Here is a 26476-nt window from a genome sequence, read left to right as displayed (position 1 = left end):
GATATGGAGAAATATGGCAGAGCAGTTATGGTGATCACATGTTGGAGATATGGAGAAACATGGTGGAGCAGTTATGGCGATCACATGTTGGAGTTCGTTAAGGAGTAGCTTAGAGCTCGGCGACCGTAAGTGGACATTAAATCGTAATGGAGAAATAATGGAGACAAATTATGGTGATCAAAACTTTATTCATCATGGAGTGGAGAATACATATCTGGAGCGTTTTAAGGATAGAAACGTATGAGGTGCTCGATGTGCCATGAGTTGGGGATATCGATTCCGTCCAAGTCACATAGCCGATAAGACCCTGGTCGGGTAACCTCTTTGACGACGTAGGCCCTTCCCAGGGGGAGGAGAGCTTGTGCATCCCTTCGGTTTCTTGCTTTCTACGGAGAACGAGGTCACCGACACCAAATGAATGACCTTTGATGTTACGATTGTAGTACCTCAGCAAGCCTTCTAGGTATTTGGCTGTGCGGACATAGGTGATTAGGCGTTCTTCCTTGGCCCTGTTGACGTCCTTTGTCCAAACAGCTACGGCTTGCTCTTCATCATAATGTTCCAACCTAGGTGCTCGAAAGGCAATGTCCGCTGGTAGTATGGCTTCTGAGCCATAGACCAAGAAATATGGAGACACACTAGTGCTACGACTAGCTTGAGTGCGCAGTCCCCATACCACAGCTGGTAGCTCTTTAAGCCATCTGCTTGAATGCTTTTCTTCTTTCTGATATAGCCTCTTCTTGAGGGCATCAAGGATCATGTCGTTCACCTATTCGACCTGGCCATTGGCTCTGGGATGGGCAACGGAAACGTATTTAACAGAGATGCATCGGTCTTCGCAGAAGTCCCAAAAATGATGACCAGTGAATGTGGTTCTGAGGTCGGTGATGATGCTGTTCGGGAGACCAAATCTGTGGATGATATCTTCAAAGAGCTCGACTGCTTTCTTTGCAGAAGCCAAGACAAGCGGTTTATACTCGATCCACTTGGAGAACTTATCGATGGCGATGTACACATATTGGAAACCACCTAGCGCTGGCTTGAAAGGCCCGATCATGTCTAGTCCCCAGCATGCGAAAGGCTAGAAAGCTGGGATGGTCTGCAGTTCTTGTGCCGGCACATGTATTTGCTTGGTGAAAAATTGACATCCTTCACAATGTCAGATGAGGTCTTCTACATTGAAGATGGTCGTGGGCCAGTAAAAACTAGCTCAAAAAGCTTTGCTGACCAGGTTTCTTGAGGCCGTGTGGTTGCCATAGGAACCAGAGTGAATTTCGAGAAGTAGCTTTACTCCCTCTTCTTGGGTGATGCATTTCTGCAGTATCCCTTCCTTGGCACTCTTCCTCATCAAGTTGCCATCCACCAGCACATAATGCTTGCTTCGATGAATTAGGCATTTGGTTTCAGTCTTGTCGGTGGGTACTTCGGTGCTGGTGAGGTACTTGACAAACTGTTTCCTCCAATCGGCGGCCGACGAAGGTACTGTAAGTACCAGCTGCTCGGTCAAGGGAATTTCCTGAACTTCCTTCTTTTCCTTAATGGATGGCGCCAAAAGATCTTGAACGAAGACCCCCAGTGGAATCACGGTGTGAGAGGAGCCTAACTTGGATAGGTGGTCAGCGAGCTGATTTTGATCTCATACCACGTGGTGGTACTCGATACCGTAGAATTTTCCTTCAAGCTTCCTGATTTCGGCACAATATGCATCCATCTTTTCACTAGAGCAGGACCAGTCTTTATTAAGCTGGTTGATGACCAACATAGAGTCCCCATATACCATGAGGCATTTGACGCCGAGCTCAACGGCTATACGGAGTCTGTGGAGACATGCTTCATATTCGGCGGCGTTGTTGGACACCAAAAAGTGTATCCAGAGAACGTATTGGAGCTTATCCTTGGTCGGTGTAATGAATAGAATGCCTGCACCAGCACCATTGATGTTGAGGGCGCCGTCGAAGTACATCACCCAGTGCTCAAGGCAAGTGGAGGTGATGGGCTCTTGGATCTCGGTCCACTCAGCGATGAAATCAGCGAGCGCCTATGACTTGATGGTAGGCCTGCTTCTGAATTCGATGGAGTAAGTGCCAAGCTCAAAAGCCCACTTGATGATGCGGCCGTTGGCCTCTTTGTTGCGGAGAATGTCCCCCAGAGGGAACTTGGTGACCATAGCGATTATGTAATACTCGAAGTAGTGGCGAAGCCTACGTGACGTAATCAGAATGGTGTGTAGCAGCTTTTGGACCTAAGGATACCAAGTCTTGGGCTCATTAAGGACCTCGCTAATGAAGTATACTAAATGTTTCACCTTATAGGCGTGCCCAGCCTCCTTGCGTTCGATGACGATCGCTATGCTAATGATGCGAGAAGTGGCAACAATGTAGATCAAGAGAGTTTCATCTGGCCATGGCACCGTCATGATCAAAGGCTTTGTTAGGAACAACTTGAGCTACTCGAAAGGTGTGTCTACCTCCTCCGACTAGGAAAAGCGCTCGAAGGCCTTGAGGAGTTTGAAGAACGATAGTCCCTTTTCATTGAGGCGCGACATGAAGTGGCTTAAAGCAGCCATGTAGCCTATAAGCTTCTGTATATCCTTGGTGCATGTTGGCCATTTCATGTTGGTGATGGCGGAGACCTTGTCGGGGTTGGGTTCGATGTGATGGGCACTGATGATGTAGCCCAGCAGTATACCGGATGGAACTCCAAAGATGCACTATGAAGGGTTCAGCTTCCATTGGTACCTTTTTAGGTTAGCGAATGTTTCCTCGAGGTCGGTGATAAGATTGTTAGCGGTCTTAGACTTGACGACCACATCGTTGATGTAAGCTTCGACGTTGTGGCCGATCTGTTGATCAAGGCACATCTAGATGGCCCTTTGATAGGTCGCCCCAGCATTCTTGAGCCTGAAGGACTTGGTGGTGTAGTAGTATGCACTGAAGGACGTGATGAAAGACATCTTGATTTGGTCTTCTTCCTTGAGGGACATCTGGTGATAGCCAGAGGAACAGTCAAGGAAGGAGAGCAGTTCGCAGCTAGCGGTGGAGTCTACAACCTCATCTATCCGAGGCAGACCGAAGGGGTCTTTAGGGCAGTGTTTGTTAAGATTAGTGTAATCAACACACATTCTCCATTCTTTATTATTTTTTTGAACGAGAATAGGGTTTGCTAACCACTCAGGATGATACACTTCTTTTATGAATCTAGAAGCTAGGAGCTATTTTATTTCTACCCTAATAGCCTCCTTCTTGTCTGGCACGAATCATCGGAGTTTCTGCTTGATCGGTTTGGCGGTTGGCGAGACATTCAAGGAGTGCTCGATCTTCTCCCATGGTACCCCTAGCATGTCTATAGGTTTCTAATCAAATACGTCGATGTTGGCATGTAGGAAGGAGACGAGCGCGCTTTCCTATTTGGGGTCGAGGTGAGCCCCAATCTTCATGATCTTGGAGGGGTCGTCGAGGCCGAGGCTGATCTCCTTGGTTTCCTTGGACTTGGCAGAGGCGTGAGGAGGCTCCAACGATGGGATCTCTAGGTCATCGATGGGCACTATCTTGGCGTCGGTGACCACACTGTCCATCTAGATGGAGAGGTCGGTGGCTTCGGCGAGGGTGAGACTCTCTGTCTTGTAGGCGTAGGCGATGGAGAGGTTGGCCCGCAAGGCCAGGACTCCTACAGGTGAAGGCATCTTTAGCATAGATAAGCATAGTGCAGTATAGCCATGAACTTGGCCAGAGCTGGCCGACCAAGTATGGCATGATAGGCGGTGTTGAAGTTAGCGACATAGAAGTTGATGTGATTGACACGGTAGTTGCTTGTTGTGCTGAACTACACAGGTAGGGTGATCTCTCCAAGAGGTTTGGAAGCCCTACTAGGTACCACACCCCAGAAGGAGGAGTCTAAGGGTGTGAGATATGTTATCCCAAGGCCCAACTCCTTTAGGGATCCGGCGAAGAGGAGATTTAGAGTGCTCCCACCATCGACGAGCACTTTTCTAAAAAGCACTTTCTGGATGGTTGCGTCGAGGACGAGGGGGAAACACCCTGTGTAGGGGATGTCCACCAATTGGTTGGCCTTGCTAAAGGTGATGGGGACCTCGGACCAAGGGCGATAGCTAGGGTTGGCAGCGGCGTCTTCCATAGTGATGGCGAGCACCCATAGGGCGGCGAGCTTCTGTTCTCTTCTGCTCTCAGTGGAGGCGAGGCCCCCAAAGATGGTGGTGACCACCTTGTCGTGATCTTGGAAGACATTGTTATTGCCCCCAGGTGGTCGGCGGCCTCCGGCTCCGTCATTGGTGTCGTTGTCTGGCCTTTTGTCCTAGAACTCCTTAGCCAAGCCAAGGCAGTCCTTCATCTTATGCTTGGCATTCTTGTGAAGAGGGCACGGGCCATCGAGGATCTTATTGTACTACTCATCATAGTTGTGCTTGGTGCGAGGTTCATTAACGGCGGTGATGATGTGGTCTGGCCAGCGATGGCAATTTTGACTAGACTTGGATCCTTCTGGCCGATCACGGCCGCTGTCCCGATGGTGACTGTGGTCATCATAGCGGCGGTCATTGTGGTGTCGATCGTCGGGGCAGTCGTCGCTACGGCGAGTTGGGTGATGAGTGCCCGCATCCTCATTGAAGCACACCTCAGCTTCCTTGGCGTTAGCGTACTGGTTGGCGGTCATAATCATCTCGCCAATCCCTGTGGGCGACTTGCAGTTGAAGTTGGAGCGAAGCTCACGGTGATGGAGTCCTCGGATGAAGGCGGTGATGACCTCAGCTTCCGTGATGTTGGGAATAGAATTCCTCATCTCGAAAAAGCGTTAGATGTAGCTATGGTGGAGCTCCGATGGCTTCTGGTACGTGCCTGGCCAAGTACACATAGCCATATAGTTGTCGGTGAAAACTTTTTTCAGCTCTTCCTAGGATCCAATGGAGTCCGAGGCAAGGCTTGTGAACCAGTTCATGGCGGTTGGCATGAGCATGATGGGAAGATAGTTCGCCATGACACTGGTGTCTCCTTCGGTGGCGCGGACAGCAGTGGTGTAGGCCTATAGCCACTATGTTGGGTTCATCCTTCCCTCGTAGGGCTCAACCCCAGTGATTTTGAAACCACAGGGCCACTGAAGTGTTTGGAGTGCCCTCGTGAAAGCTGGGGCCCTTCGGGGTTGTTGGTGCCATCATCTGTAGCATTGCCAGTGTTGAGCGGCTCAAGAGCTGAGTCTGGGTTACCATACTCTTGCTCGTACTCTTGGAGGTGGCGTATTTCTTCTTCATGGCGACCAAAGCAGCGTTCATCGATACGTCGTCGCGCATCTTGAAGATTGTTGAGGTGCACTCGGACGTCCTGGTTGACCTCCTGGTTGTGTTGGCGGTGATGTTTAATGCGGTTGCCCCTAGCTCTACCCTGGAGGGGTTGCCTATCATCGCGGTGCTGGTCGGTGAAGCGACTTGGGCAGCAATCGAATATTGGCACGGCTGATCGGTGAATCAAGCTTGTGGAGTACGAAGGTCTCTGATCCTGGCGGATCTCATTGACTTGGCAGTTTGCCGCTTTAAGCATGGTGGTGACCTTGGCGACCTCCGGTGTCTGCAAGAGCTAGGCGAGCTTGTTGGCGGCCATGGCTAGGTTGGTGCTTGGGGTCTTGTAGATGTCGTGGCCGTTAACACGAACAAACTCATCGTCGAGGTTGCGTTGGAGTTGGCGTGGCCTTCCTTATGAATCAAGCTGCTGCTCGGCCATTGCAAGGGCAGCCTCGTTTGATCGACGCTGTGCATGGTTGATGTTCTGGTTCTTATGAGCGGCGCATTCCTCCTCGGTTTTGCCATTCTGAGGGGGGCTATCGACACTGACGTTGAAGATTGCGCTGCCACAGAAAGGAGAGAGAGGAAGTAGTTCGGTGGTGGTTTCAGTGACGGTCTCCATAGAGCCCTAGGACTCAGAGTCTGGATTCTCCTCCAGGATGGTTTGGAGGGATGCTCCGGGGCATCAACCGACGTGTAGCATGTTGATAGCCGGTGGAGGCTGGTTGGCGATCTAGTCGGCGAGAGGATGGACATCTCCAACCTAGTCGGTGAATTTGCCCCTTAGGGCATCTTGGTAGGTGGTGGCGACATTGGTGAACCCAAAGGGTAGGGCCATAACCCTAGGAGTTTCTCAAGTAGCCTCTGATAGATCTAGATCGAAGGGTGATCAGCGCTGAACGAGAGTGTCTAGAGCCGATTCGGCGATGGAGAGGTAATCGGTGAGATTTTAACCAATCTAATCGATGGATGCGATCAGATCGTCATTGTTGATATGCCTCCTCTGGTAGCAAGGAAGCGGGCAGTGAGTTGTCGATGAAGGCAACCTCGGAGGTGGTTCCGAGATCGAATCTGTAATCATAGTTGTTGGGGTGATCGGCGCAGAATCGATCTGCACCGGCTCAATGAGCTCTCTGACTCTGTCAGCGTTGATGACCCACGAGATCGATCTAACCGTGAAGATCTGGCTGGGCTACAGGAGGGACAAAGAGCATGTGGAATGTACCATATTGTTTGATATAGAAATAACACGCACATCCCTACCTAGCACGCCAACTGTCGACAAAATATCATCAGTAGTCCTCCGAGGGGTATTCCACGAAGGTAGATTGATCGGTAGAGAGGCGTGTAAGCAAGAACAAGAAGGCAACAGACACACATGAGTTAGATAGGCTCAGGTCATCAGTGTGACATAATACCCTACTCCTATGGTTTGTTGGTTTGTATTGGCTATCGTATGATATTGCGTGAGTTTGGAGGGAGGGTCCCTGCCCGCCTTATATAGTCTGGGGGTAGGGTTACGAGTCGGTTAGATCTGAGAGATAACTAGAAAGTAATAACAGATTACTGGAATTATGGGATCATACGTATCGTAACAGATCTCGTAGTATCTTTAGGATATCTTCCCGGTATCTTACGGGAGGCGTCGAGTAGAGTCACGCCCCGCAAGGCTTCATCTTGTGGGCTAGGCCACCCCTAGGGGCACAACCCATGTGGTCTGCCGTGGGTATCCGGGGCATACCCCCTATGGGGTTTGACTTCAAAACTTTCTGTATAGGCAATAGAGAATATAGATTGATTCATGTGTAATTTTGGTAAATTTTTGGATTCGTTTGATAATTTTAATTTATTAAGTGCAATTATAGAATTTTAATTGATATAAATTGAATTTGAGCTATAACTACATGAAATAATAAGTTTTTTTGCTCTTCTGACCTTGAAACTTTTTCTACTCTCCACATACAACATGTGGTACTCCATGTTACGATTTGGTATATTTCTAGATTTGTTTGCTATATTTAATTAATTTATTGCATTTCAAGGAATTTTTTGGTATAAGTCAAATTTGAACTGCAAGTGATTCAAATAATAGAATAAAATGAGTAGGAAAATGATATTCATGTTATTGAGTTCAGTGTGAGGCCTTACCCGGGAAATGAAAAGAAATTTTGAACATCTTGTTCAGGAAACACGACAACGAACGTGTGGCCGAATGATTTTTAAATTCTAAAAAAAGCAAACGATGTTTGAAAATCATGAGATTTGTTAAGATCTCATGATATCATATGTGAAGGCCATGGTAAAAAAATGAGAAGGTTTCGCACAATCTGTCATGTACGATGTTTACAAACCGAAGTCTCTTAGAAGAAGAATCGTAGCGTTGAGAAGGATTCGGTAGGATTTGGAGTCAAAGTGACGGTCGAATTAGGGTTTGACTTCAAAACTTTTTATATAGGCAATAGATAATATAGATTGATTGATGTGTAATTTTGGTAATTTTTAGGATCCGTTTGATAATTTTAATTAATTAAGTGCAATTATAGAATTTTAATTGATATAAATTGAATTTGAGCTATAACTGCATGAAATAATAAGTTTTTTTTTCTCTTCTGACCTTGAAACTTTTTCTACTCCCCACATACAACATGTGGTACTCCATGTTAGGATTTGGTATATTTCTGGATCTATTTGCTATATTTAATTAATTTATTGCATTTCAAGGAATTTTTTGGTATAAGTTAAATTTGAACTGCAAGTGATTCAAATAATAGAATAAAATGAGTACGAAAATGATATTCATGTTATTGAGTCCAGTGTGAGGCCTTACCCAGGAAATGAAAAGAAATTTCGAACATCTTGTTTTGGAAACACGACCACGAACGTGTGGCCGAATGATTTTTAAATTCTAAAAAAAGCAAACGAAGTATGAAAATCATGAGATTTGTCAAGATCTCATGATATCATACATGGAGGCTGTGGTAAAAAATTAAGAAGGTTTTGCACAGTCGGTCATGTACGATGTTTACAAACCAAAGCATCTTAGAAGAAGAATCATAGCGTTGAGAAGGATTCGTTAAGATTTGAACTCAAAGTGACGGTCCAATTGGGGTTTGACTTCAAAACTTTTTGTATAGGCAATAGACAACATAGATTGGTTCATATCAAATTTTGGTAATTTTTCAGATCCATTTGATAATTTTAATTTATTAACTGCAATTATAGAATTTTAATTGATATAAATTGAATTTGAGCTATAACTGCATAAAATAATGGAATAATATTCCTAGAAAAATCAAATATGCATTGTTGAGTGAATTTGACTAGGTATTTTCAAAGTACATTGGAACAAATTTAGTAAAACACGTTATGGAAAAGAAGGAGAAGAAATATGCATGAAATATGAAGTTGGTTTGCCGAGTGTCATATAGGGGACACTCGGCAAAGTCCCTCACCCGGCCCCACCATGCATAGTTTCCCAGCGTTTGGAAACTAGAAAAAAACAAAAGGGGTTTGTCGAGTGCCCGTGATGTAGGGTTTATCGAGTGTTAGATCGCGGGCACTCGGTAAACTGTTTTGATTTAGGGTGCGTTGGCCACCCCCGCGCCTCACACACACGCACGCACCAAACACACACAACACACACCACCGCCGTCGCCCCCGGACCTGCCATCGCCGCCGGGCCGCCCCCATCGCCGAGCTCTATCTGTGCAGGGCCCCTCGCTGCCCCCGGACCCTCGGTGGCCGAGGCCTTACCCTGGCGGCCGGCCTCCCCCAGGAGCCGGCGCACTCCGGTGGCCGACATCCTCCCCCGGCGCCCCTGCCCCCCCTCCCCCCCACCAGTGAGCCCCTCCTCCCAGTGCGCCCTCAGCAATTTTGTGTTGATCACTAGCAATGTCAATTGATGCCAGAAACTTGATTGTGTGTGTTGATATTGTTCCTACGAAGTAATAGAAATGTTGCTTATAGCTTGTGCCCTATTTTGCATAGGCATCAAACACAGTAGCAATATTACTAGCAATGTCCAAAATGCTCCTAAACTCAAAGCGTGCAGTGTTACATAATTTGGCATTAGGTAGACAGGTGTAAAATATGGCTGTATTGAACTGAGCTGGATCTGGTAAACAGGTAGTACAGACTAAGTAATGGGTTCAGTCCTAAAATTATGTTTGAATGCAAAGGCAAGTTGCCTATGTTTTAGAACGCGTACATGAGAATTCCAATATGTGATCTCGCAAAGAACAGTAACATTGGGTAATTAAAATGGGAAATTTTGTAACAGATAGGAAAACGTAACTACATAAGTACCTAAATCTGAGAACACACACGAAAGCAAACTGAAATAATGTACAAGGCACAACATGTCAAGGCCAAGCTTTGGGTAAGTCTTTCTTGCACTACATTGCTCAATACATCGTATTGATTGGACATTCTTGAAATAATGACTGGATACATCTTGTCTATATGAAGGATTTCTTTAGATGCAAGGAGGGATATGAGGCCAAGGCAGATGTTGTGGGTGACAAAGCTGCCAAGAAACTCATCAAGGACATGCACTACGAGGCGCACATCCAGGCCAAGATCTAATACCACGTGGAAATTCTTAGAGTGAGGCTCCCTAAAAGTGCGGCAAAAACCATGAGGCTGACCCCGGAACAATACATAAAGGTAAATATAGAACATTAATACTGATTTTTTTAGATTAATTACACTTAATTTCATCTTCTTATATGTCATATACTTGATGACGTAGGTGCCTCCGTGGTGGTGCGCCTACGATCTGCAGTGCTAGGTCCGGATGGTGGACAGGTGGTGCGACCCCTGCGTGGGAGGAGAATCACAACGCTTGTCGGGAGCGGCGTTTGCTGATGCCGGGTGCACCACACCATGAAGGCAACCTCAACCTCTCAGAAAACATGGCTAGATGGGTACACAAATTCATTTCTTTATTCTAACGCTCAACTATGCATAATTTCTAATCATATTGCTTTTTTTGCAGTCGGCGGCACATGGTGGAGAGCCTTGCTCCTAGTTCATGGCATATGCTTTGGGCCATAAGGGCAAGGCGACGGCCAACGTCGCCTACAACCCAGAGAACCCGCCCTCGATGTACAACAATGAGTCTGTCCACATCTTCCTCGATGGATACACATCGATGGCAAGGACGGTCCATGGCCCAGAGTATGATCCGAGCGCCCATGACCTTGATGGAGAAGTGGTCATGAGGGCGGGAGGAGGCAAGAAGCATGGCCGGTTCTGGATTGGCGACGAAACAATCAACATGGCCAGTACTCCCACTCTCCTAGATTCGAGCACGGAGCACGAGTTTCAGCCCGGTGATACCCCCACGGCCGGACTCTACATGGTTCCAAATGAACGCACTCCAGGTTATTTCTGTTTTATTCATCATTCATTGATTTTTACGTACTTTTGCATTACATTGTAATATTGGGATGAAATATTGTAGGCTTAGCTGTAACAAGAAACGAGGTGCTGGGAGGAGCTAGAGGCAAAGATGGAGGTAGAGCGGTAGAGGGCGGAGGCGGAGCGGCAGAGGATGGAGGCAGAGCGACAGAGGATGGAGGCAGAGCGGTTGTAGATGTTTGAATATATGAGGGGTGTTTTTGCTGCAATCGGTCAACCTCCACCACCGATGCCAGTCCCTCCTCAACCAACTCCAAATACTGTTTCAGGCACTATGAGTCACTTTACAACCTTATAATCACCGTTTCTAGTTTATGCAGGATCAATCTTACAAAGATGCTCAGACACTAGAAACTTAGTGACTAATGCTATATGTTTGTTACCAACTAGTACTTAAGCAATCATACTAGAGCACAATGCAACTGAGAAGATATTGCTGATAGTTGCAAGGGTTGTACTAGTTAGGCAGCAGAGAGACCATACATGTTGTTCAATCTTGTCTCACACATGCAATCTCTTCTCCTTTGTGTAGAATCAATCGGCAGCATCGAATGAACCTCATGACCCAGCGTGGTCGCAGTGAAACTCGTGGCCTAAGTGACTACTTGTGATTTTTTTGCATTTGCATTTGTGGATTACCTATGACTACTTGTGACTATTTGTGGTTGTGAATGAACCTACTAGTGATTCTAAAGTTTATTTGCATTTATGTGTTGTCGATATATCTATATGAACTGCATGTGATGCTTATTGTGAACTATGTGTGATGCATGTAATGTTTATTTGAGTGGGGTACGTTATACGTGACCGAACAATAAAAACAGGGAATATATGGTCGCTTTGCCGAGTGTTACACTCGGCAAAGAGGCCTTGCCCGAGTGCCAGGGTAAAACCACTCGGCAAAGCGAACACGTGGCAAATTTCTATGTATTCTGGGACTAAAATGGCTTCTTTGCCGAGTGTCTGCGCTGTGACACTCTGCAAAGAAGCCAACATTTGTATGTTCTGGGCCAGTCTTTGCTGAGTGTCTAGTATTTGACACTCGGCTAAGATGGTAGGTTTGCCGAGTGCCAGGATTTGACACTCGACAAAGAAGCCAACTTTTGTACATTCTGGGCCAGTCTTTGCCGAGTCTCCAGTATTTGACACTCGGCAAAAAAGACAGTTTTCTTGAGTGCCCGAGATTTGACACTCAGCAAAGATGGCAGGTTTGCCGAGTGTTAGGTCTGGGACACTCGGCAAATGAGTCGTGACCATCTCCGCGCCATCGCGTTACTTTTTTTTGCCGAGTGTCGGTTTCAGCTCTCGACAAAGTATTTGCTGAGTGCTCGATAGAAAATACTCAGCAAAGAGACGTTTGTCGACACTGTAGATGTCGTGTGCTGTTTGCCGAGTGTTACACTTGGCAAAGCCTTTGCCGAGTATTTTGTGGGCTTTGCTGAGTGCCTGTGGCACACGACAAAGAAGAAAGAGAAAAAACAAAATGGCTCAAGGCAAAGGTATATTTGATAGGAGCATTTTTGTTTTGGTGATCAAGACACTATAGAGAGTGTGATCATATTTAGGATAGATGGTCGTACTATTAAGAGGAGAGCTCTCATCGGACAACTCAATCATCAAGTGCCACTAGGTGTTGGAATACATGCATTGCATTTAGGCCTAGTGCACAATCAGTGAGAAGTAATTAACATTTGGAAAATGATTGTGAAAATGCTAACACACTTGCATGTGATGGTGGAACACTAGGAGTGTTAGCACTTTGGCAAAGGTGAAGAAAGGAGGCATCGTCAGACTCGGGGTGCTGCCCTAGGGGCACCGCCCCTGTCTATTCGGTGGCACCGCCATCCCTAGGGTGGTGCCCACCTGGCCTCAGGACTTAGCAGCAGAGAAGGGGGTGTCACTGCTGTGACCGACGTACACCGCTATGACCGGTGTACACCGCTGTGACCGGTGTACACCGCCATGGTGAGGGCGGTGCACCATTGGGGGGCTATCCAGTGCCACCGCCCCTTTTATCCAGAGAGCAGGGACAACCGAGGTGGTCACTACCATGGGCACCGTCGCCCTATGTCCGGTGCCTCCGTTGCTTTTTTCCAGAGACTTGGGATTTTGGTGGTTTGGCCTAGGTGGTCACCGCCACCGTCTGTCCGATGATCAATGGCTACTTTCTTAGCTGTTGAAAATTGCCCGTTGGGGCACCGCTTTGGCATGTCCAGTGCCACCACCGCCTATCCGGCGCCCATGCAGAAATTGCTCCAAGGGGTATAACGGCTAGTTTTGTCGGTGGGCTTATAAATAGAGGTGGTGGCCGGCCTTGGCCACTCTCTTGGCACTTCCCACACCGGAGTACACACTTTGGGAGCTGAGCAAATACAATCCACTCACTTGCAAACTTGATTTCATCATTTGAGTGAGATTTGAGAGCCTCTAGTGCATTGCTTAGTGGTCTTATATTTTGTGGCACTAGTTGGGCATTTTGGGCTGGTGGAGATCTTGTTACTTTTAGTTTTTGCCGACACCTAGACGGCCTGGTGATTGGAGGATCGTTGAGCGGCTATTGGTGATTGTTGCCGGCTCCGATCGTGGTGCTTGTGGGGGATTTTTGTGCCTTCCCTGTGGGAGATCACGAAAGACAACTCTAGTGGATTGCGCGTGGCTTGTGGATCCTTATCTTGTGTTAGTTGTGCAGCGTCTGATTGCGGGTTAGGCGTGTGATGCCTATTAGCGCGTGAGCATCTGAGTGAATCGCCACAACGGGGACTAACTTGCCGGTAAGCAAGTGAACATCAGAGGAAAAATCATTGTGTCATCATTGTCTCCTCGGTATTCTTTGGTATTCATTGATTGATCACTTGCCACGGCGGTATATCTCACTTTGTGTATTTACTTTGTGTATTTACTTTGTGTAGAGATTGTGGTAGTTATAGCTAGTTGTGTAGCTTAGCCTCTTAGTTGTAATTAGTTCTTAGGTAGCTCAACTAGTGTAGAGAATAGAGACATAACCATTGAGTGCCTAGTGATCATAATTGACTAGAATTGTTGACAGGTGGTTTGCCTTTTGAGTAGAGCTAGAGAAAGTTGTATTTCTCCATTTAGTTATCTAACAAGTTGCTTTAGTGTCTGTGTAGAAATTTTTATAGGCTATTCATCCTCTAGCTATTTAGAACCTTTCAGAGTGTCTCCTTCTGGTAGTGTACCGTATTGCCGAATATCAAAGAGAGATATATTGTGCTCAGGGGCATGACACGCCACCCGGGGACAATGCCAAGGGAGACTAGGACGCATGCAGCTTCCTTACGTCGAGGTTGTTGAAGGCATCCAGGTAAGGCTTACTTTGGCAGCACGGGTGAATAAACCCAGGGAAAACAACCACGCGCATTGATATTTTTGGACATTTGATTCCCGCCACAATCCCTAAGGAGATATCCAGGTATGGGGGGAGTTTTCCTGTGGTTGTTTGGCATCCCATTGTGAGGACTCACGAGAGCAAGAGTTCAGCCAATGCTGATTGGTTTCTCTGGAGCTGCTTGTCACCATTGAAGAATTGAAAACAATGTCTCAAAAAATCGTAAAAAATCAAGAAAAACAGAAAAAGTTAAATAATATAAGAAATTCACCACAGATCAATGTTAGAACCACAGAACCATGAAAATCTCCAGAATAAGTCTCTATACAAATACATAAATAATATTTCAAATCTGAAATCATGTCTAACTATCATCTAAAATCTAGTGAAAGCCAAGTCATAATAGCATTGATACAGAAGGTTTCCATCCTTTACATCCAATAGATAGACATAACCCAGAGGTTATATGAACTAGTCCATAAACATATATAAAAAATGTAAAGTTCTACTGGGAACTGGCAATGCTTGGGTTCTTGTTGGCACAATGGTTGAAATAATCTATTCAACACACCCCAAATTCAGATAACTGTGCAGTTTTCTCATAGTGCCGTAGTGCGGTTTTTCTTGCAGGGACTTCGTCGAGGCACCTTCACAACTGAGGCTCTCTAAGTCCCTTAAACATGGCAGCCTCAATAGCCCAATGATGAAAGAATGGCATGTCGGAGACAAACAAGACCAGATAAGTCCTTAGCATGTCATATCTGAAAGAAAAATGTCATAATGTAGGGTCATGCCTAGAATATATTAGGCACTCAAGTATCACCTCACTCATCTCAAATCATGCAATGCTTCCACTAAGGATTCTGCAATTTTGCAATGAGATAAATCAGACTTGGTAATTACACCTCTTTGGCTGCATGAATAATGAACTGTATATTTTTGTTTCAAGTGCAGTGAACAAAGCTTCCCATTTTAGATCAATCAGCCGAAAATGACAACAGGATATGACAACAAGGTCTACTCCAACTAGAAATTCACTAGAATAAACATCAATTCATTGTGCCAAAATAAAAAAAGATGAAGTAGGACTACTGAACTATACCAGCAGTAACAGGACACCATAAAGGACAACTGTGCTTAGACATTTCAGGTTACCAAAACTTGAGCTCAGAAATTTCAGATTACCATTTCTCTTTCGTATATATATGAAAATATCATGTGTTAATAATCGGTGTAATCGACTCTTTCGTAATTTTGTTTAGACGAAATGCTTCTGAACATTGGACCTATTTCAATTCCACAACTTTTTTAAGCAATGTTCCTACTTCCATCTAACCACCACCCAAGTTTCATTGTCCAATTCCCACAGCAACGCTCAGGGAATACATCTAGTTACATGTACGTATAAGACAGCTATCAGTCATGATAGGATTTGATAACATTCTTAAGCTAGGAGAAACATGTAGATAATAACATAAAACTTCAATGCTGTGGAGGACTGGAGGGGAACCTACTAAATACTGAAACAGGTCTTCAAGGTGCTGTGAGGCATATCCATTTTATCTGAGCAAAGCAAAGATAATGCATTGTTAAGGTTGGTGCCAAACTGATAGCATCCCTGCACAGAGCAGTGCTACCTACACACAAAACTGAAATCCCTCTCCAGCAACAGAGCACTAAGAACTGCGTGGGCTTGTAGAGCGTGGACTTGTAGAGCCCTAAGGAACTTTGCAGATTACCAAATTGGAGGATAAATTTCATCTACAAGCAATATGAGACATAACAGTAGTATAATTAGTACTACAATTCAGTAGCACTACCACTTCACTTCTTGTCAGCTGCATCTATTCTAGCAGTGGCTGGTCAAAACTGAACTGGCGCTTTTATAATCATGCAGTCCAACACAACCATGCACATGACAATGAGAATTTTATAGAGCTGCTGCTATCCTACTATATATTGCACGAGATCCACATCAATCCTCAACTATGAGAGATATACCAGCTCAAAGAATAAACTACATCTAAAAATAAATATGTAGAACATATCATACCACCCAGTCAATTGGTTGTGTTCAAGAATTGCAATATTTAAATGCAGAAAGGAACATACCTTGCAATATTTAAATGCACATTGTAATGGCGACAACACTAGTTCACGAAACCAGAAATCTACGACTCCCTAGGAGCTGGACCTACAGGAACATGATTCAAATTTTTGAGCGAGAGAATTGGTAATCTTGTCACAGAATTGATCCCAGGACAGCAACAAAAAAAACATTGGCTTTAATTTTCAGAAACTCTAATAAGCAGCATCTTGTGTACTAAACCTTGCGATTGCGAGGCACACTATGAAAATTCCGAGCTAACTGACTGACTCAAACATGTGACCATCAGAGTTGAGAGCAGCTGAACTAACTTGGAAGTTGGAACAAGCTTCACAGTCTATTGAGCTAATTAAAGCAGGAGAATTTGCTCTCTGACACATGCTAAATAAACCTCATGCGTGCACAGCATCGCTGATTAAGGCACTGCAGCTTAAATAAATTCAGCATAGCACATCCAAGTCGCAGGCACTGCTGATTAAGGCAGTTCTTTAACAATCAGACAAAACATGGTATTCTCAGTTTGCTACTACAAGCACATCCAATGAGTAAAAGTTACACATCCAAGTCGCAGGAGCTCGATCTAGGGAGGACAAGGAGGAGAGAGGAAGGGCTCACCAGATCTTGGGACGAGGCAAGGCGGCCAAGCGGGGGCAGTCATGGAGCAGTGGTCGAGAACTCGAGATCGAGCTAGCACGGTCGGGTCGGCGGGCGGCGGCGGCACTGGTGAAGGAAAGTGTGCTCGGGAATATAGTAGATTGATTAATGAGTAGAACAGGAGGTGTACAATATATAGGCAAGGATAGCCTAGGGTTTATAATCAATACCCAATCAGGTGGATCCTTGCCTAATAACAAATCAACTACCATATAAGCCCTGGGCGCCTAGGCCCATGCGGCTGGCCCAATAAGCCCTATTCTAACACGCCCCCGTAGTCTGATCGTCAGCCACTGCGCACGTTCAAACTGGACCTGAACTCCGTGAAAACCGAAGAAGGGAGGCCTTTGGTGAAGATGTCCGCATATTGAGATGAAGTCGGGACATGAAGGACACGAAGGTCACCAATTGCAACCCGCTCCCGGACGAAGTGGAGATCAATCTCGATGTGCTTAGTGCGCCGATGCGGAACCGGGTTGGAGGACATGTAGACCGCGCTGTTGTTGTCACAATACACCAATGTAGCGCGGCGTAGAGGGGCGTGGTGCTCCTGGAGGAGCTGGCGCAGCCAGGCGGCCTCGGCGACACCATTAGCCACTGCGCGATACTCAGCTGCAGCACTAGACCTTGAGACGGTGTTCTGACGCTTGGAGGACCAGGAGACGAGATTGTCACCAAGAAACACGGCATAGCCCGAGGTGGACTTGCGTGTATCCGGACAACCAGCCCAATCAGCATCAGTGTAGACCACAAGATCAGTAGATCCAGATAGTTGCAGCGGTAGGCCCAAGTGAAGAGTGCCTCAGACGTAGCGTAGAATCCGTTTGAGGGCCGCAAGATGAGGTTCACGAGGGTCATGCATGTGTAGACAAATCCGCTGAACAGCATATGAGATGTCAGGCCGAGTGAACATCAAGTACTGTAAGGCACCAGCAAGACTGCGAAAGTCAGATGCATCAGCCACAGGTGCACCATCAGCAGCAGCGACCTTTGGATTTGTGTCAACCGGAGTAGAACATGGCTTGCACTCTGCCATCCCAGCTCGATCAAGAATGTCCAGCATGTACTGCCGCTGGGAGAGAAGACCATCGCCACAACGCTGAACATGCATACCTAGAAAGTGATGCAGTTCACCAAGGTCCTTCATAGAAAACTCCTGCTGGAGGGCTGAAATAATCCGTCGAAGAAGACCCGGTGAGGAAGCTGTAAGGACGATGTCATCAACATAAAGCAGCAGATAGTCAGTATCTGAACCACGCCAATAGACAAAGAGTGAAGTATCTGACTTGGCTTCAACAAATCCAAGGGAAACCAAATATGTAGCGAACCGGCTGTACCAAGCACGAGGAGCCTGCTTCAACCCATACAATGACTTGTTGAGCCGACAAACAAAGTCAGGATGGGTGGGATCCTCAAAACCGGATGGCTGTGCGCAGTAGACTATCTCAGTCAAGGTACCGTGCAAAAAAGCATTCTTCACATCAAGCTGGTGAACAGACCATTGACGAGACAAAGCCGACCATTGACGAGACAAAGCCAGTGAGGGCACCGTGCGGACAGTAGCTGGCTTTACCACGGGACTGAACGTCTCAGTGAAGTCCACACCAAGGCGCTAGGTGAATCCACGAAGAACCCAGCGCGCCTTGTACCGTTCGAGAGACCCATCGGCATTTGAACTTGTGCTTGAAAATCCACTTCCCCATTACCACATTAGCTCGAGGGGGCTGGGGCACGAGATTCCAGGTGTGGTTTTTCAACAAGGCAGCATGTTCTTCCATAGCAGCACGCCAACTTGGGGCAGCAAGGGCGCTACGGAAGGTCTTGGGCACGGGGGACAGCGGCGCAGCATGGTAGATAGCTGGGAATCGGTAGGCAAGGATAGCCTGGGGTTTATAATCAATACCCAATCAGCTGGATCCTTGCCTAATAACAAATCAACTACCATATAAGCCCTGAGATCAGGCTCAATAAGCCCTGGGATCAGGCTCAACAAGCCCATATAATCAATACCCATGCGGCTGGCCCAATAAGCCCTATTCTAACAACTGGATCAAGCTCAGGTAGCCGGGCGTCGAGGTGGCGGCGGCGGCCCTAGGATCTACGAGAAACAGTCTGTGAGAAGAGAGGATCAAGAAACCCTAAACCCTAGCGGGAGGCACAGAGATGTAGGCTGAGGAGGGCTCACCATTGGCGTGAGCCGAAGCGACAAGAAGGCGGAGGGGAGGTGGCGACAGGATGCCGGGGCGGCGGCAACGGCCGGATGCCGTAGCGGCGGCCTTGCGACTTGCAGCTCCTGCGTGAGCAAAGGAAGAGCTGCGCGTGCGCGGGAGGTCGCGACTCGCCGAGGGGATGCACGGGGAAACCCTCCCGGCCTCATCGCTCGTGGATTGCTTCCGATGTGGAAAACAAAGGGAAGCGGGCTGCGATCCTCGGGTTGGTCGGCTGCCAAAGAGCACGAAGATTTGGCCCGGGGCTGATTGGCACGAGGCAGATTGGCCCAGGGAAATCTCCAGGTTCCACGCGGGGAAGACTGCTGCCAAAGTAGGCCTAAAGGATGTTGATGCCACTACCCATCCATGAGGATCTTCGTCATCTTCATAGTCTGATGACGGTGCTGACCACCAAGGGAAATCGTCCAAGGGAAAAAGAGGAGAGGAAAAAACCGAAAAAAGTGATATCCACATACGTGCAGGTGCATATCCCTTCCAAAGGACAGTAATTAACTTCTAACAGGACAACAGTTTTTCATCCACTTAACCAAGACACGCAGTAATAACTACTGTAAATAAAACCAGGACCATCCGATCACTGTTGAACACACAAGAACGATACACGTCATCCATTTGAAAACCCGACATCATCAAGCCATTTTCCACCGTTGAAGAGGTGTTTTCAGTTTCAGACTCAAACTGATAGCCACTCTGTTTCAGAATAAGAACCTGACATTCATGCTGGCATGTAGTTAAATTAGTATTTGTATTACTGTTCTGTGCTTCCAGGATAGATCTGGTATTGTCATCTGTGTATCCCAGCATCGGGTTATATCATAATGTCACTCTAAAGAGCATCGTGTAGTTCAGAATACCATAAATGTACCATGACAAAACATTTTGGTTTTACAATGGATGTTATGCTGTTTAGAGCAATCTCTCATAGTGTGCATTATTCAGAGTGATACAATGACACACTGCTGTTCCGAGTGTTATGTTAGAAGTACCCCATACATACATTTTGATGTCCAGTCTTGAGTTTTGAGTTGATTGTAAAGGCAGGACAAAATCTTTTTTTATAAGGACAAAAGGATAAATTCCAAAAGCTCATAATCACAGAACTTAACAGGGTCACACACCAGCGTGTTGCCTATGTATTAAGGGGAAATAGGAGTGAAGTTGACCCCTAGATTTGTAAAGTATATCTTTCTGCATGACACACAAAAAAAAGTACTATACCTTAATTTAATAACTATCCAACTACTAGTATAAGAAGTTTTAGCTAAATATTTAAAACATGTTTTTCTAGAACATAAGCCATGCTGCCAGTGTTTTGCCATTGACATTGTTACACACGGGAACACTCATACTAGAGGGTTGATGACACCAAAAACAACATCGTCATCCCCCTCCTCCTACTAGAGTCTATATAAACTTACTAGGCGACAGTGAACGTGATTAATTAATTCCTCCGGAGTTCATTTCCCACAAAAGATATATATATATATACCCATCATACTTAACACCGCTGATGAAGCCTTGTCAATCCATGGATCTGATAAGCACGTCAAGTACCTGGTTCCTCAGAGCACTTTGGTTCAACGTCATCTGCACCTCCTTAGCCATCTGCTTCTTCATTTTGGCATCCAATTCACGTGCTTTTTCGTCGCTGATAAGTTGGAAGGCCCTCTTGAGCATTGGCCGCAGTGACTCGTCGTCCGTGATCCCCTCAACTGCCAAGGCAAGGCTGGGGTACAGGCCCTGCAGCTCCTCGACCCCTCTGCGCACGCGTGTGCCTGGCCGCGGCGCCGCATTGGTATTGGCACTGGCGTTGGTAGCACGGCTGGCGCCTACTTTCTTGGGGACATTGAGCGGCCGGTCGCCCCAAATCGCCATCGATAGCTCGTACTTGCGCGCCTCATCGCCGCCTGCAGGCACCGGCACGCCCCCGGCGGAGCGCAGGTTCGCGTACTTGATACGGAGCCGCCGCACCTTCTCGTAGATCTCCGTGACGGTGAACTCGGACTTGTCCAGGCCGCAGCCGTCGAGCGCGGCGCGGAGCTGGGACCGGCGCGGCTCTGCGCCGTGGGCCGCGGCGTACGCGGCGAGGCCCTCGAGGATGCGGACTTCGTCCGCCTCCGACCACACCCTCCACGTCGCGACTGCCGGCTTCTTGCGGCCGTCGGCCGCTGGCGCGGAATGCGGAGCGCCCGTCGGCGGCGGCATCGTTGTGGGTTCTCTCCGCGATGCCTGAGCGCCCCTGGGCGGGGAGGGGGGAGGAGCCGAGGAGGTAAAGGGCTAAAGAAGGGTTGGCAGAACAGGAAACGTGTGTAAAATTAATGAACCATCATGCTCATAAATTGAAGGAAAGTAAAATTTTAATATAAAACTAGTAAATGCATCTCCCAGAGTTCTCAGTAAACCCCCCAAACCTAGGATTTTTTAGCGAGAATGAAAAAAAAAATCTCCAACTTTTCTTAATCCCACCTCTCGATCTTTCTGCGCTTCGAAAAATAGAATGATCGTGGCCAAACCAAATGTGGAAGGACGTGGGCAGAAATAAAGAGTACGAAAGGGTTCTTGGTGCAAATGTACAAGAGAGAAAAAATATATAAAAGTGGTTATGATAATTTAGAAATAGTATACGATTCTTGATATAAAATTGTCTTATATATTTTAGAAGTAAATTATTAGGAACTATTGGAGATGGTCTTATTTATTCATCCCAATAATTTTTATCGAGTTCAAAAACTCTATAATCTTAACAAAAAATTGTTGGAACTCTTGGAGATGCTCTAATGTCACTTTTGTATTACAACATCAATTATAGTAATAAGAGCATCTCCAAGAGTACCCAATATTTTTATGCAAAAAACATAAAGTTTTACAACTTTCAAAAAAGTATTGGGAGGAATAAAGAAAGCTATATCCAATAGTTCCCAATATTTTTATCCCAAAAACATAGAATTTTTTCTGCGACACTCCTTTTTTCCCTGCGACCCGGTCCTAGGATTTGTGATGTTTTGCATCAGGAACCCTGAATTTGTTTCTATACCCATTTAAACCCTCCCGCCAAATATTTCTCTCTTGTGCTTTTCTCACCTGGAACCTTGTCTTTCCTCCTTTTCCTTTCCCACTCCCTTCTTCTCAAGCTCGCAACAAAGCACACGCGAACGATAGAGAGCTGCCGATCTCGGCCGTGAGGGCCACGTCGGCAGTGAGGGGTGGCGCAAAGGCATGCTAGGGACCGCTCACCCATGAGAGCACTCGGCTTCGCGCGGGGAAGGCCAGCGGTGGCTCCACCGCGTGCGCTAGGGTGGTTGCGGCGATACAGTGGCAGTGTGGTAGTGTAGAGCACTCCCTCACGCCTTCCGGCGTCCTCCACACCACCCTCTCCACGCGTGTCTGCTTGCCACGCTTGCTGCTGGGGCTCCGTGTCGCACCAAGGAGGCCCCTATGTGGGGAAAGAAGGATACGCGAGACCAAGACTCTATAGATCTTTACGTGCAAGGGTTTTTTTCCCAAGTGCCAAAAGATTGGAAGGTGAGTTTGAAAGTTGTTGGAGATGGATTTTTTCATTTTCCCAAAAAACATGGATGGGAAGGATTATTAGCCGCTCGGACCAATGTAGATATAGCAGGGCAGCCGATGCAGCCACGTAGACCTGCCTGTGGGTCAGCTTCAGGAGTCTTCGATCTTGATAGGCCTGGGGGTCACCGAATATGAGCATCGCACATCCGGCGGTTGCATCTCTCCCCTCATCATCATTGGCATCTCCCCGATATCCATCCTACATCTTCCAGAGTGACGCGTAGCCTACAGGCGATGTAGTCTTTGGCGAGGTGGGTCATGGGAAACCATGGTTTCCGATAAGGAATGTTCATGATGGCACAGAGATGTAGGCTGAGGAGGGCTCACCATTGGCGTGAGCCGAAGCGACAAGAAGGCGGAGGGGAGGTGGCGACAGGATGCCGGGGCGGCGGCAACGGCCGGATGCCGTAGCGGCGGCCTTGCGACTTGCAGCTCCTGCGTGAGCAAAGGAAGAGCTGCGCGTGCGCGGGAGGTCGCGACTCGCCGAGGGGATGCACGGGGAAACCCTCCCGGCCTCATCGCTCGTGGATTGCTTCCGATGTGGAAAACAAAGGGAAGCGGGCTGCGATCCTCGGGTTGGTCGGCTGCCAAAGAGCACGAAGATTTGGCCCGGGGCTGATTGGCACGAGGCAGATTGGCCCAGGGAAATCTCCAGGTTCCACGCGGGGAAGACTGCTGCCAAAGTAGGCCTAAAGGATGTTGATGCCACTACCCATCCATGAGGATCTTCGTCATCTTCATAGTCTGATGACGGTGCTGACCACCAAGGGAAATCGTCCAAGGGAAAAAGAGGAGAGGAAAAAACCGAAAAAAGTGATATCCACATACGTGCAGGTGCATATCCCTTCCAAAGGACAGTAATTAACTTCTAACAGGACAACAGTTTTTCATCCACTTAACCAAGACACGCAGTAATAACTACTGTAAATAAAACCAGGACCATCCGATCACTGTTGAACACACAAGAACGATACACGTCATCCATTTGAAAACCCGACATCATCAAGCCATTTTCCACCGTTGAAGAGGTGTTTTCAGTTTCAGACTCAAACTGATAGCCACTCTGTTTCAGAATAAGAACCTGACATTCATGCTGGCATGTAGTTAAATTAGTATTTGTATTACTGTTCTGTGCTTCCAGGATAGATCTGGTATTGTCATCTGTGTATCCCAGCATCGGGTTATATCATAATGTCACTCTAAAGAGCATCGTGTAGTTCAGAATACCATAAATGTACCATGACAAAACATTTTGGTTTTACAATGGATGTTATGCTGTTTAGAGCAATCTCTCATAGTGTGCATTATTCAGAGTGATACAATGACACACTGCTGTTCCGAGTGTTATGTTAGAAGTACCCCATACATACATTTTGATGTCCAGTCTTGAGTTTTGAGTTGATTGTAAAGGCAGGACAAAATCTTTTTTTATAAGGACAAAAGGATAAATTCCAAAAGCTCATAATCACAGAACTTAACAGGGTCACACACCAGCGTGTTGCCTATGTATTAAGGGGAAATAGGAGTGAAGTTGACCCCTAGATTTGTAAAGTATATCTTTCTGCATGACACACAAAAAAAAGTACTATACCTTAATTTAATAACTATCCAACTACTAGTATAAGAAGTTTTAGCTAAATATTTAAAACATGTTTTTCTAGAACATAAGCCATGCTGCCAGTGTTTTGCCATTGACATTGTTACACACGGGAACACTCATACTAGAGGGTTGATGACACCAAAAACAACATCGTCATCCCCCTCCTCCTACTAGAGTCTATATAAACTTACTAGGCGACAGTGAACGTGATTAATTAATTCCTCCGGAGTTCATTTCCCACAAAAGATATATATATATATACCCATCATACTTAACACCGCTGATGAAGCCTTGTCAATCCATGGATCTGATAAGCACGTCAAGTACCTGGTTCCTCAGAGCACTTTGGTTCAACGTCATCTGCACCTCCTTAGCCATCTGCTTCTTCATTTTGGCATCCAATTCACGTGCTTTTTCGTCGCTGATAAGTTGGAAGGCCCTCTTGAGCATTGGCCGCAGTGACTCGTCGTCCGTGATCCCCTCAACTGCCAAGGCAAGGCTGGGGTACAGGCCCTGCAGCTCCTCGACCCCTCTGCGCACGCGTGTGCCTGGCCGCGGCGCCGCATTGGTATTGGCACTGGCGTTGGTAGCACGGCTGGCGCCTACTTTCTTGGGGACATTGAGCGGCCGGTCGCCCCAAATCGCCATCGATAGCTCGTACTTGCGCGCCTCATCGCCGCCTGCAGGCACCGGCACGCCCCCGGCGGAGCGCAGGTTCGCGTACTTGATACGGAGCCGCCGCACCTTCTCGTAGATCTCCGTGACGGTGAACTCGGACTTGTCCAGGCCGCAGCCGTCGAGCGCGGCGCGGAGCTGGGACCGGCGCGGCTCTGCGCCGTGGGCCGCGGCGTACGCGGCGAGGCCCTCGAGGATGCGGACTTCGTCCGCCTCCGACCACACCCTCCACGTCGCGACTGCCGGCTTCTTGCGGCCGTCGGCCGCTGGCGCGGAATGCGGAGCGCCCGTCGGCGGCGGCATCGTTGTGGGTTCTCTCCGCGATGCCTGAGCGCCCCTGGGCGGGGAGGGGGGAGGAGCCGAGGAGGTAAAGGGCTAAAGAAGGGTTGGCAGAACAGGAAACGTGTGTAAAATTAATGAACCATCATGCTCATAAATTGAAGGAAAGTAAAATTTTAATATAAAACTAGTAAATGCATCTCCCAGAGTTCTCAGTAAACCCCCCAAACCTAGGATTTTTTAGCGAGAATGAAAAAAAAAATCTCCAACTTTTCTTAATCCCACCTCTCGATCTTTCTGCGCTTCGAAAAATAGAATGATCGTGGCCAAACCAAATGTGGAAGGACGTGGGCAGAAATAAAGAGTACGAAAGGGTTCTTGGTGCAAATGTACAAGAGAGAAAAAATATATAAAAGTGGTTATGATAATTTAGAAATAGTATACGATTCTTGATATAAAATTGTCTTATATATTTTAGAAGTAAATTATTAGGAACTATTGGAGATGGTCTTATTTATTCATCCCAATAATTTTTATCGAGTTCAAAAACTCTATAATCTTAACAAAAAATTGTTGGAACTCTTGGAGATGCTCTAATGTCACTTTTGTATTACAACATCAATTATAGTAATAAGAGCATCTCCAAGAGTACCCAATATTTTTATGCAAAAAACATAAAGTTTTACAACTTTCAAAAAAGTATTGGGAGGAATAAAGAAAGCTATATCCAATAGTTCCCAATATTTTTATCCCAAAAACATAGAATTTTTTCTGCGACACTCCTTTTTTCCCTGCGACCCGGTCCTAGGATTTGTGATGTTTTGCATCAGGAACCCTGAATTTGTTTCTATACCCATTTAAACCCTCCCGCCAAATATTTCTCTCTTGTGCTTTTCTCACCTGGAACCTTGTCTTTCCTCCTTTTCCTTTCCCACTCCCTTCTTCTCAAGCTCGCAACAAAGCACACGCGAACGATAGAGAGCTGCCGATCTCGGCCGTGAGGGCCACGTCGGCAGTGAGGGGTGGCGCAAAGGCATGCTAGGGACCGCTCACCCATGAGAGCACTCGGCTTCGCGCGGGGAAGGCCAGCGGTGGCTCCACCGCGTGCGCTAGGGTGGTTGCGGCGATACAGTGGCAGTGTGGTAGTGTAGAGCACTCCCTCACGCCTTCCGGCGTCCTCCACACCACCCTCTCCACGCGTGTCTGCTTGCCACGCTTGCTGCTGGGGCTCCGTGTCGCACCAAGGAGGCCCCTATGTGGGGAAAGAAGGATACGCGAGACCAAGACTCTATAGATCTTTACGTGC

The 26476-nt window shown here is 47.0% G+C and overlaps 2 protein-coding genes across 12 annotated transcripts; both read right to left on the bottom strand.

The window, feature by feature from the left end:
- Positions 1 to 14359: 14359 nt before the first annotated feature.
- Positions 14360 to 21331, bottom strand: LOC136539207 (STOREKEEPER protein-like). Of its 11 annotated transcripts, XR_010779602.1 has the most exons (4): positions 20601 to 21331; positions 16167 to 16248; positions 15569 to 15617; positions 14360 to 14815 (listed from the first exon to the last, which is right to left on the bottom strand). XR_010779602.1 is itself a non-coding variant. In XM_066531145.1 (3 exons), exons 1-2 carry the CDS (start codon positions 21249 to 21251, stop codon positions 16210 to 16212), a joined length of 690 nt encoding a protein of 229 aa, XP_066387242.1. In that variant the 5' UTR covers positions 21252 to 21331; the 3' UTR covers positions 14360 to 14815; positions 16167 to 16209. The 11 variants fall into 11 exon arrangements, 8 of the variants coding, with proteins under 8 accessions (XP_066387242.1, XP_066387237.1, XP_066387238.1 ...); XR_010779603.1 differs by lacking the exon at positions 15569 to 15617 and having other exon boundaries at positions 20536 to 21331; XR_010779604.1 differs by lacking the exon at positions 16167 to 16248 and having other exon boundaries at positions 20536 to 21331.
- A 1612-nt stretch (positions 21332 to 22943) lies between these two features.
- On the bottom strand, positions 22944 to 25274 carry LOC136539206 (STOREKEEPER protein-like). The gene has a single exon (XM_066531139.1). It carries the CDS (start codon positions 25192 to 25194, stop codon positions 24511 to 24513), a length of 684 nt encoding a protein of 227 aa, XP_066387236.1. The 5' UTR covers positions 25195 to 25274; the 3' UTR covers positions 22944 to 24510.
- Positions 25275 to 26476: the final 1202 nt, after the last annotated feature.

This window comes from Miscanthus floridulus, chromosome 2 (genome assembly GCF_019320115.1).
Source record: "Miscanthus floridulus cultivar M001 chromosome 2, ASM1932011v1, whole genome shotgun sequence".
NCBI lineage: Eukaryota > Viridiplantae > Streptophyta > Magnoliopsida > Poales > Poaceae > Miscanthus > Miscanthus floridulus.
This window is presented reverse-complemented; position numbering and strand designations above follow the sequence as displayed.

Excerpts from the sequence above, each read along its gene's own strand:
- LOC136539207 (XM_066531145.1), bottom strand. The coding sequence starts at position 21,251 with ATGCCGCCGCCGACGGGCGCTCCGCATTCCGCGCCAGCGGCCGACGGC. Across the intron at positions 16,249-20,600 it reads AAAGTGCTCTGAGGAACCAG|GTCCAGCTCCTAGGGAGTCG; the intron begins GTACTTGACGTG and ends ATGTTCCTGTAG.
- LOC136539206 (XM_066531139.1), bottom strand. The coding sequence starts at position 25,194 with ATGCCGCCGCCGACGGGCGCTCCGCATTCCGCGCCAGCGGCCGACGGC.